General features: G+C 33.8%; 1 protein-coding gene across 2 annotated transcripts in view; it reads left to right on the forward strand.

Moving 5' to 3' along the window:
* The window catches only part of SNX13 (sorting nexin 13), a 176,109-nt gene that overhangs the window by 84,905 nt on the left and 78,504 nt on the right, over positions 1–12,700 (forward strand). For both annotated transcript variants that reach the window (XM_053609451.1, XM_053609453.1), the window contains exons 8-9: positions 1,283–1,371; positions 6,827–6,910. In XM_053609451.1, coding sequence (XP_053465426.1) covers positions 1,283–1,371; positions 6,827–6,910 — 173 coding nt within the window. The remainder of the gene's footprint in view (positions 1–1,282; positions 1,372–6,826; positions 6,911–12,700) is intronic.

The following is a 12,700-nucleotide window of genomic DNA, read 5'->3' on the forward strand; positions in this document are numbered from 1 at the left end:
TCTAAGTGAATGAATGATTTCATATAAAATCTATAAATTTGAATAGACTTGTCTTAATTGTAGGAGTTCAGATCAGACAAGTTTTAGCTGAGGATATTGTCTTTTCCCAGTTTTACAGCTGTAAATCTTTGTTAATTTGCACATTTTAAAATTAGCAGTATCAGGTTATTATTCTCAGGAAATGTCAGCATAGGAACAACTACAGAAAAGCTTTTTTAGTTGTGAAAAATTGTTTTCTTAGACTTTGAAAATGTATTGAACTTTATTTCCTTTGTCTTTTTTTCCCTCTTTTTTCTTTTTACCTTTATTATACACTTCAGTTTTTTATTGCTTATTCATTAGCACTGTTATGAAATACACTTGACATTTGAACATTCAGAGAGTTGTGTGTGCCAACTCCTGTATGGACAAAAATCTGTGTATAACTTTTGACTCCCCCAAAATTCAGTCTATAGGTGACTGGAAGCTTTACTGGTAACATAAATAGTTGATTAACATAAATAGACTGGTATCTACTTGTTTTTATACATTCATGACAACTTTTTTAACCTTTCAGTCTCTTTAGACTATGCAGTTCATCTGTAAGTTTTTTTCAGATTGTTAACACATCTCCAAAGAGTATTCCAATATATTTATTGAAAAAATTCATGTATATGTGGACTTGAGTAGTTCAGACCCTTTGTTGTTCAAGGGTTAACTGTAATAACTAAAAAAGTAAGAAATAGATATATTAATGTGCAGTACTTGATGTGTTGCTCAGAGGTAAACTGTAGTAACTAAGAATTGATGAGTTATTGATGTGAGGCACCTTTATGTGAGTTGAGCTCTCTTACAGTAAAATAGAAGAGCATGCTCTCTTCCTTTGTTATTGCCTGCTGAGATAGTGGAGGTTTTTTTCTTGAAATAAGAATTACAAGTATATTTTTAAATGTGCAAATAACTTTTAAGTATGCAAAGGTAATTAACGTGTGGTAGAAGTGCAAAATGCATGGTACATCTAAAGCTGTTTTGGGGAAAAACACTTTCATAATTGAAGTTTTTTTATGATTCAGGAAAACTAGTTAAAACAGCAGAATTAAAAAAAAATCAGTTTAATTAATGAATAGTTATTAGAGGCCAACAATGAAATTTTTAATTAACACTTATGTGTATTAACTATTAAATAATAAGCCAGTGTAACCAGGAAATGCTTATTTCTGCCATTCTTATATATCTTATTTCAAGAGTAGGTAGAGACTTTATATCTTATAATCTTATTATAGCTACTTTTTTCTACTTTTAGGATTCCTAAGGGATTTGTGTGAGGTCTTATTATATTTATTGCTACCTCCTGGAGATTTCCAGAATAAGATCATGCGATACTTTGTCAGGGTAAGCTTAAACTCATACCAAATAATGGCTGTAAGGAAACTTGGGAGTAGTTGGTTTCAAAATTCTTGGTCTCTGTTACATTCTTAAAAATTATTAAAGACTCTAAAGAGCTTTTGTTTATAAGAGTTTTTTAAAAATAATACTTATGTATAATAAATGAAAACTAAGAAGTTTCATTGATAAATTTTAAAACATGAGAATACACATACATATTAGCTGATCAATGATATTATATGATATATAGATAGATAGATATACACACACACCTCTCTTGTAAATCTCACTGCATGCTCATAAGAGAATGAGAGTGAAATGGTAAATAATGTCTTAGTATTATTATGAAAATGGTTTTGATGCAAACCCTTTCATCTTAAGAACCTCCCTCTAATCCTGTAGAGGTCTCTGGCCAAAACTTTGAGAACTTTAAGTGCTTGGATTAGAGGTCATAATGGAAGCATATTTTAAATTTTCTTTACTGTAGTTTTACCAAAATTAGTATAAATAAAAATAATATTTCTAGACAGAAACTTAAGAAATAACTTGAAAATTAAGATTTTGTATTTATAATTAGAGAATTTATGTCAGATGAGAACCATAGTTTTGGACTCTTTATTCTCTGAGTATAAAACTTCATAGTAAAACTCTGTATGTGAATGTAAATAGTAACATTTGACTTAGGCTGCTGTTTGTGATTGAGAAATGCTAGCTGCATAAAACCTTTTCCTACTATAATGGGTAAAATGAAAATTTTGAGTTTTTGTAAAAATGAAGGCTTATGATTTCTTTAGTCTGTCCTGCAAACCACAATTTCCGAGACATGATTCTATATTATTGTTTAAGTAATAATGTACAATTTCCTAACACCTGTGTAGGTTGAGTTCAGTATACTTCTCAAGTATGTTAATGGTACTTATGTGAAGTGAGTAGAAAGTGCCTAGTTTTGATGCAAGAAATTTGATAGTTTAACTATATACTGTTAAGGCCAATTATTTGGGCTAGACATTTTCAAGGGTGGTAAACCTGGCATGTTATCACTAGATTCACATCTGCCACTGAATCAGGTATAGCACTTTCTCATGCTGAGTATCCATTTGGCATAGATTCTGCCTACATGGTCCTCCAGCTGCCATTACCTGGTATCTTTGTAGCATTTCACATGGCTTGCTGTTTTTTCCTTCTTGAGACTGTCTTTTCTCTGCTTCCATGTCACTGTTGTGCTGATTTTCTTCTCCTTTGTCTCCTTTTTAGTCATGTTTATACTTTTTCATTCCTCTTTTGCTTAATCTTTAGGTCTTCTCTTCAATCCTAGGTACTCTTCTTGCTCATCCATTTTTGTGGCTTTAAACATCATCCAAATGCTAATGAGTTCCAAATTTATAGGGTTAGTTCAGACTTCCCTTTGGAGCTCCAGGTTACTCTGACTAGCTGCCTTTTTGAAAACACCACTTGAGTTACTCACAACCCTTTTACACTTAAATGTCCAAAATGAAAGTTTTATTCTTGTCTCCATATCTTTTCTGCCGTTTAGTCTTTTCTCTATTCCAGTAAAAGGTGTGACCATCTAGCACATTTTTCAAATACTGAGTCCTTTTGGAAGCTTATAAGGTCCTATGTGCTATGCCTTTGTTTACCTGTCTGTCATACCATGTAGTGTCAAGGAAAACCAGACCTGGGCAATAAAGTGGCAGAAAACAGATTTTATTCAAGAACTATTGTAGTAGAGGAAAAGAGACTTCAGTATAGAAGTGGACTCAACTCCAAATACAGCAAGAATGAGTCAGGATTTATAGCCAAGGAGCAGGATAGGGATCAATGGATAGAAAATTACTAAAGGAAAACCTCAATGGTAAAGGGAAAAAACTTTAAAGATTCTTATTGAAGACAGGCCAGGAAGATCAGATACCAAGGGTGGGGGAGGATGAAGAATTTGATCAGCTATCCAAGGTGGGCGAGTTCTGGCTAAACACACATGACAGGATTCTTGCTAAAACTGTGCGATGCAAGATGAACACACAGGAGCCTGACTTAAAATTTGGTCAAAGATAGTCTTTGGCAGCAGCAAGCCACACTGGCTTTTTCTCCTAAGAGTTTAATTTTCCTCCTTGCTGTGAGGTTGTCTCATGCTTTTTTCCCTCCTGCTTAAAATGATTCCCCTTATTCACTTGGCTAAATTGTTTTCATTCCTCACATCTCACTTAATGTCACTTCCTTAGAGATACCTCCCTGACCACCTAATCTAAAGCCCCCAGTAATTCCCTGTTATCCTAGGTAGTATCCAGTTGTCTTCCTTTGTGGCATTTATCATGTTTTAAAATGGTAATTTGGCTATGTTTACTTAATGATACCTCTTTCTCCCAAATAAACTGTTAAGGCCAGGATAGGAACCATATCTGTATTTGTCATAATTAGATACTCAGTGGTTAATATTATACCTGGCACAAAGCAGGTGCTCAATCTGAGAGTCAATTTTAATGCAAAAGGAAACCCATTTGCCCTCTTGCTGGCTATGTTACACATATTCCTACAGCTCCTTGAGGATTACATTGATTCCTAAGTGAGCTCTGCCATGTTGTGTGAGGTTATTGTTTAAACTAAGTAGGATTTTAATGAGCAAGTGTGTTTTGCCATAGATTTCCCTTTCTTGTTAATACTTCATGGGGGTGGGTTGAATCTAATTGAGTGAGAGCATGCATTAAGTAAATCAGTTTTTCTTTAATTTGTTGGAAAGTCTTTGTCAGTAATTAAATCCAAGTTTTCCCAAAAGGCACTTTTTTAAGATTAAATAACAAATGAAAGAGTTCTTTTCTTTGTATGGATTTTTTGTGTAGATTGTACAAATCACAGTATTTGACTGAGATAATTGTTATTTAATTGCCTTTTTTTCTTGCCCTTATTATGTTTATTCCTTTAAAAATTCTTTGTGTCAACCACTTTGTATATCTTAGGCCCCCATATTTAACAGAATTGTCTTGTAGAAATTGAGGATAGTAAAGTAGGAATTGCATGGAAACAGCTAGGTACTTTGGAGTATTTAGAGCTTTCACTGGAACCATGTAGGAATTGTTCATGTGATTAGAACTTGACTAACTACCCTTTTATGAGACAAATTAGGAGATCAAAATACTTGTTTTCTAAGGTAGATCAACTAATTGTATTAACTAAGAAGAAACACAAAATTTTCTCATAATTCTTCTCCATATGTTTGTTTCTCACTTTGCAAAGAAACTTTGGAAAAATATTTTTTTGTGTTTGAATTTTCCCCTTAAAAAGTACATTTTAAAATTTGAACACATGTGACAGAGACTTAATTTGAGGAAGGAATTACATAAATGTAATTTTTAAGACGTTAGAGACTAAAACTATGAAAGAAGCAATTTCCTATAATTTGAGACTGTAAAGTGTCATTATTTATTTTTCTTTCTTTATTTTTTTGAGACAGAGTCTCACTGTGTTGCCCTTGGTAGAGTTTTGTGGCAGCACAGCCCACAGCAGCCTCAAACTCTTGGGCTTAAGCGATTCTCTTGTCTCAGCCTCCCAAGCAGCTGGGACTACAGGCACCCGTCACAACGCCTGGCTATTTTTGTTGTTGTTGTTGCATTTGTTTAGTTGGCCCGGGCCAGATTCAATCCTGCCACCCTTGGTGTTTGTGGTTGGCGCCATAACCCCTGTGCTACGGGCGCCAAGCCTGTAAAGTGTCTCTAAAGACATTTCTAAAAATTATTGGTGCTTCTTTTAGTCCTTTTGGAAATAATTTATTTATCATTGGTACTGGTTGTCAGAGACTTACACAGCTTACGAAAGTAAAATTGCATAAAATATTTTTCTTGAAAATAAAGACCATCTTCTTTGAACTTATACCAGAAAAATGGCCCAGATAAATTAGAGATCTGGGAAGAAGGAATAAATAAACTGGTCCTTTGCTTAAAAAAGTGAAACATCTTGTTAAACTTACTGTTATTTAGCTTCTTCAGTATTCTTAAGAATTATGGGTTTGGCTGGTGCCCTCACTCAGTGGTTAGGGCTCCGACCACATGCGCTGGGTCTGGCGGATTCAACTTAGCATGGGCCTGCTAGACAACAATGACAACTACAACAAAAAAAATAGCCAGATATTGTGGCGGATCTCTGTAGTCCCAGCTACTTGGGAGGCTGAGGCAAGAGAATCGCTTAAACCCAAGAGTTTGAGGTTGCTGTGAGCTCTGACGCCACAGCACTCTATTAAGGGTGACAGTGAGACTCTGTCTTAAAAAAAAAAAAAAAAAAAGAATTACGGTTTTATAAATTTGGATATCACAGGCATTAAGAAATGAAATATTAGCATGAAAGAGAAATCTATAGCAGAACACACTTGCTCATTAAAATCCTACTTATTTCATTGGATTTATAGAATCATTACTAAATCCTTAGTCTTTATTTCCATTTATTTATCAAATACCTGGCATATTTAAAACAATGACCTTGGAGAAGATGGGGGAGGTCAGTATTTTTGAAGATAATAAATCAGTTAATCAGTTTACTAATACCACTTACATACAAAAGGGTTCCTAGATAGTGGTAGTCTATTAAAGAAATATATGACATATAATTACATAGAAAATATCGAGTGATAAGTGCTGTAAATATAGACCATGAGTATATTTTAAGCATGGAAGTGAAAAAATGTTCATCCTGGAATGATCAGTTTATTTAGCAGGATAAGTGATTCTACAGTCAGTTTTTAAAGGAAAGGCAGAATTTTAATAGCTAGGTGCATAAACAACTGCAAAGAATGAAAAAGTATAGAGAATGGGGAATAGGTTGTGTTAACATTTATTGTTTTATTTTTAATATTTTTATTAAGAAAAATTCAAACATGGAAAAGCATAGAGAATAATAGGTGCACTAGATATTTATATACTAACCCCTCACATGCAACCACTGTTAGTATTTTACTATAATTGCTGTTTCCTCCCTTAAAGTAACCATGGTTCTAAAATGGATGTGTGTTCCTTCCTTTTCTTTTCTGTTTTAATACTTTTAATATAGGCATATGAATCCATAAGCACCGTTTAGTTTTGCCTTTCTAAAATTAATACTAACACTAAAGTATTATACTAGAGATATCCTTTTATTTTTTGAGACAGTCTTACTCTGTTGCTTGGGCTGGAGTGCAGTGGCACCATCATAGCTCCTTGCAACCTCAAATTCCAGGACTTAAGCAGTCCTTTTGCTTGAGCATCCTACATAGCTGGACAGACGCACACCATCATGCCCTGCTAAGTTTTCTGTTTTTGTAGAGATAGGGTCTAACTATGTTGCCTAGGCTTAGCGCACCTTTTTATAATATTATATGTGTTATTAAGTTTTATTTTCACATGTATTATAGTTTTTTTAATTATTAGCATTGTGTTAGACATTTATATTATGATATTGATTTAAGGTTATTAAACTTTAAAACATTTCTTTTTATTTTCAGGAAATCCTTGCACGAGGAATTCTTCTTCCGTTAATAAATCAACTCAGTGATCCTGATTATATTAATCAATATGTCATATGGATGGTAAATACCTTTGAAGTTATAACTCTGGTTTTGAACCAATTTTTTAAACATAAAAGTAGAGTTTAGCTATCAGGGAAATTAAACTAATTTTTAAAAGAAATTAAGTAAAAATATTTCTAAAATAATTCCTGTATTTCTAATATTTCTGTTTGTTTCTATGTGGAATATGCTAGCCAAATTCTCTTTAAAAAGTTTGTTGATTATCTTCCTTAAAGTTATGATGCTATTAAATTTATTTAAAAATAGAATATTTTACACCAGTGTATGTAGATGGTAATTTTAATAGCTGTTATTTGATTTAAAATACAACTTGAGATCTAAGCTACTTAAATAGCATGTATTTCACATTTCATACTGTGTAATGGGGGGAAATGTGAAGGATAAAGACTAGAATGACAATCAGAGGATCTGTGTTCTAGGTTGCTTTCTACAAAGTTGCTTAGTATGTCTCTAGCAATTGATTCATAGTTTTCTTCTCTAAGACATATCAGAGTTAGTGATTATTAATTTTATTAGTTCTAATTTTTTCCCCTTGTTACATACACTTTTTCTTTATAAACTCATGGTCAAGGAAGAGTTGTAAATGAGCTACCTGCTTAGGAATACTTTGGTATATAATTATGGATCTTTGGTTTATTTTCTTTGCTGTAGAATTTCTTCTTCACATTTGTCTTCTTTTGACTTACCTAGCTTTCCTCAGAAAGAATTACTTGATCTTGGATTTCTCTCAGGCGTTATCAAACTTGCCATTATTTTATTGTTGTTGTTGCAACTGTTGTCTGTCATATGTCTAGAGTTTTTCCTGGAGTTCAAAAACTAGATTCTTCTTTTTCATTGTCTACCTTTTTTCTTTTTTTTAGACAGAATCTCGTTCTGTCACCCTTGGTAGAGTATGTGGCTTCATAGCTCATAGCAACCTCAAACTTTTGGGCTTGAGCGATCCTCTTACCTCAGCCTCTCAAGTAGCTAGGACTACAGGCACCACCACAGTGCTGGATTATTTTTTAGAGTAGGGTATCACTCTTGCTCAGGCTGGTTCCGAACTCCTGAGCTTAGGCAATCTACCCACCTCAGCCTCCTGGAGTGCAAGTGTGAGCTACCGTGCCTGGCACCCATTGTCTACTTTTTAAAAGTCCTATGAGGCTCTACCAAATGCTTAAAAATATATAAATAAGTGAATATTTCTCTACACAATTAGAAATTTAAAATTGCATATCCTTTGGTTAGGAAATCTCAGAATTATTCTAAAGTGGTAATAACAAATTTGCAGCAATCTATGTTTGAGGCTAATTCTTGGCAACGTTGCTTCTAGTAGTAAAAATTTGAAAGCAACTTTAATGGTTCATGTAGGGGATTAGTTTAATGTTTTATAGCATATTGATGCAATTGAATACTAGGCAGCCCTTAAAAATGGTGGTAGTGTATCTTTATGAACATGAAAAGATGTCCATGTCTTTTATATGAAAAAGATAACTAAAGATGGTATATATGTGTATATATATATAAAATTCCATTCTTCCTAAAAAAGTGTAAGTAATTACATATTTATGAATGACTATATAATTCTGATAAGATGTACAGAAAAATGTTAATAGAGAGGTGGTAATTTTTCTTTATGTATTTTATGTACAATGGTTGTGATTATAATATAATAGAACCAGTATTTTTTAAGTAGGCACATAAGATAACATTTTAAAATATTTAATAAATTAATGAGTAAATGGCATTAAAATTTTTTTAATAACAAAAAGTAAATGTCATATACTAACCTTAATCAGGATGATAATGTATATTCCTATTTGTGTAAAAAAGGAAAGGTATTTACCAGAGTATTACGGTTATTGCTCATTCATGGGATTAGACATTACTTTTATTTCTATTTACATTTTTCTTCAGTATTCAGTTTTCTTTTGCTAAGCATGTGTTAACTGTTTAGTTAGCTAATATGGTAAAAACATTTTGGGGAGAACTTAACCCATACTGTAAAAATATTTTAAACCATCAGTGTTTTACTTACTCTTGCCAAGTTGTTTTTCATACTATACTCTTATGACACAAAATGCTTCTGTGACCCCAGATGTGTTGAGGGTATTTCTCTACACACCAAGCAATTAGTTCTGCAGCAGATATAAGGTAGGTATCCTCTAATTTTGAGATCTATCCCCACCCGCTTCCCCACTTTCCTACTCCTACTGGGGAAAGATTGTCTTTAATGAAACTTAGGAACTGGATCGCACAGCAGGAGGCGAGTGAGCAGAGATTGAGTGAAGCAGAATCATGTATATTTATAGTTGCTTCCTGTCATTTACATTACTGTCTTAGCTTCACTCCCTGCCCTCTTCTGTGGAAGAATTATCTTTTGTCAAACTGGTCCATGGTACCAAGAAGGCTGGGGACCTGTGCTCTAACTCAATTCAATTTTGACACTATTGTTAATATAAATAACAAGTCACACTCAATTGAGGTTTATTAAGCCAAAGTTTGAGGACGTACCTGGGAAAAGCACAGACCATAAAGCATCTATGGACTGGACTCTCTGCAGAAAGATTTGAGAATTCCCAATTTTTAAAGGAAAGGGTATGCAGAAAAATAAGGGGAGGGTGAGGGTAGAAGGAGGTGATCAGTGAGGCAAATGATTGTCTTCTTGGGAAGCTCTTTATAGTGCTTAGTAAATTTGCCTTTTGCGTAAGATGTGCATTCAAGGAAAAGGGAGTAGAGGAAACAGTTAATTTTTTTAGTCTTCTTAGAGTGGGTAGAAGAATGATCTTATTTCTTGTGTCTGTGGAGATAAACTTGTAATCAACATTCAAGAATTTATTTAACACCAGGCATGGTGGCTTCCTTTCTTTCTCCCATAACCTTTTCCAAGGGGATAAACCTTAGTCATTATCCAAGCCCCTCCATCTCTTAAAAAAAACCTTCCATACCTCTTGAGTTTAGTTTGGAGGAGAGGATGGCAGTTCTTGTGTGATTGAGTTCCTAAGCTCAGTTTTCCCCTTGGCATGATGAATTTGGGGGTGTGAACTAAAATAAAATCCTACATGCCCCTGCTGACTGAACTGACCCCTTGTCTTGGGCAAGGGAATCCCAGAGAACCCTTAAACTGAGTTCTCAGCCAAGATGGGATAGGAGGTCAGACATACCTTCTTATTACCCTTTGCTAATAGCATCAGAAACCAGTCTCACGATCACTTCTCTCTTGTTATGACAACTAACCAGAATTTCTTCCTGATAAGTGAACATTGACACAGAGAAGTCCTCAGCCCTGTAGGCTGTCATGAAAGGCTTTTCATGTTTTCTGCTTCACCATTGATATCAGTGGACCAAAAACTTTACCCTCAGATCATGGTAAACCTGCCATTTTCTGGACGTGGATCCCATGGAGGGGCACAGGGCTCAGTTGTGTATGCACATGGTCCTTCATTCATAAATATTCATGATTTCTCCCACAACCTATTAAATAGGTACATTTGGGTACCCAACTCAGCATAAATTCCTGTTTCCTATGTACTGTTACCTTGAAGTACATGCTCTTGACTCTGCCCAAGGCAATTGCTTTCTAGCCTGTTTGGCCACTGTTCAGGTTACAACCCTTTATGAGAAGTAAAGCTCTCCTTTTCAAATTTATAAATCTCATCAGTTTGGGGGGTTTGAAATTTTTTTTCTCCTTCCTACTGTGTGCCTGGAGATGATGTCAGTTCCCACAGGTTGAGGTCTAGCAAGGCTGCTCTCACTTCAGATGCTAGGCCCAAGTCTGGGCTTTCAGAACTTTTGACCAACTGGCTCTTGGGATTCCCACTACTTACTTCCTTGAGTCCAGTTAATTTTTTACAGTGGCAAACAGAAGTCAGGAAAACAATTACATTTACTTTCTATATAGGATATTACAAAGGATACAGATGAACATCCAGGTGGAAGAGACACAAGGTGAGGTGTGAGAGAAGTAGTATGTTGTTTCCATGCCCTCTTTAGGCATGCTACCCTCTGGGACTCCACATGTTCAGCTATCTGGATGTCTCCAGAATTCAGTCCTTTTGGTTTTTTATGGAATCTTAATTATGTAAGCATGATTTATTAAATCCTTGGCCATTGGTTTATTAACTCAATCTTCAGTCCCTTTTCCTTCCCTGAGGTGGGAGAAAGGTAGGGAACTAAAACGATTCTTAAGTCACACAATTGGTTCCCTTAGCAACCAGCCCTTGTTATGAGGTTATCTAGGAGTCCTCAGGCACCTGTCATCAGTATACAAAAGGCACTCTATTATTCCTGATTTTAGGCACTTGCTATATGTGAGGAAATGGGGACAAAGACCAAATACATATTTTATAATATTGTAAAAATAACAACATACCAAAACTTATGGGATGCAGCAAAGGCAAGACTAAGAGGAAATTTTATAGCAGTAAATGCCTATATTAAAAAACAGGAAAAATCTTAAATCAACAACCTTTCATTATGCTGCAAAGAACTAGAAAAAAAAAACAAACAAAACCCACCTGATAGAAGTAATAACAAAGATTGATACAGAAACAAATTGAATAGAGAATAGGAAAATGAGAGGTAAAGAATAAAAAAAAAGAATTGGCTTTTTGAAAGGAACAACAAAATCAACAAACCCCAACCTAGAATAACTAAGAAAAAGGAGAACAGACTAAAATAATAAAAATCAGAAAATAAAGAAGTGATGTTACAACTGATGCCACTGAAATCAGAAAAGATGAAAAGACCTATTATGAATTATCATGAATGATTTTATGTTCAATATATATAAAAATATATATTTTATGTATATAAAATCGTTCATGGTAATTCATGAATTTATGTTCAATATATATAAACATATATGTTCAATTTATGTTCAATATATATAAAAATATATGTTTTATGTATATAAAATCATTGAATGATTTTATGTTCAATATATATAAAAATATATATTTTATGTATATAAAATCATTCATGGTAATTCATAATAGCTCTTCATCTTTTCCAATTTCAGTGGCATCAGTTGTAAAAAATATGTATATTTTATATATATAAAATGGTTCATGGTAATTTATAATGGATCTTTTCATCTTTTCTGATTTCAGTGGCATCAGTTGTAATTATGGATAGTTATGTTTCAGCAAAATAGGTAACCTAGAATAAATAGATAAATTTCTAGAAACATAAAATCTGTCAAAATTGAATAATGAAGAAATAAAAAATCTAAACTGACTATAAATAGCTAAGGTGATTGAATCAGTAATCAATAACTTCCCAGGAAAGCAAAGCTCAAGACCAGATAGCTTTTTACCAGTGAATTCTACCAAGCACTTAAAGAAGAATGAATACCAATATTTAAACCCTTCCTAAGAATTGAAGAGGAGAGAATGCTTTCAAACTCATCTTGATACCATAATAAGACATTGACACTCACAAGAAACTACTGACTAGTATCCCTGATGAATGCTGATTTAAAAATCTTTAGCAAAATACAGGTGTGCCTTGACTTATGATGTGGTTATGCACTGATAAACTCCTGCTAAGGAAAAATATCCTAAGTTGAAAATGTATTTAGTATTCCAACAAAATCCTCACAAAGTAAAAAAAATTGTAAGGCAAACTGTTGTTAAGTGCAGATGCTTCTTGACTTACAAGGGGTTACATCCTGAAAAACACATCGTAAAGTCAAAAATTGTAAGTTGAATTATCGTAAGTCAAACCACCATAGGTGACATCTGTTCTAGCAAACTGAATTCACTAACACATTAAAAGGCATATACACCATGACCAATTGGGACTTATTTC

Source organism: Nycticebus coucang, chromosome 11 (genome assembly GCF_027406575.1).
Source record: "Nycticebus coucang isolate mNycCou1 chromosome 11, mNycCou1.pri, whole genome shotgun sequence".
Classification (NCBI taxonomy): Eukaryota; Metazoa; Chordata; class Mammalia; order Primates; family Lorisidae; genus Nycticebus; species Nycticebus coucang.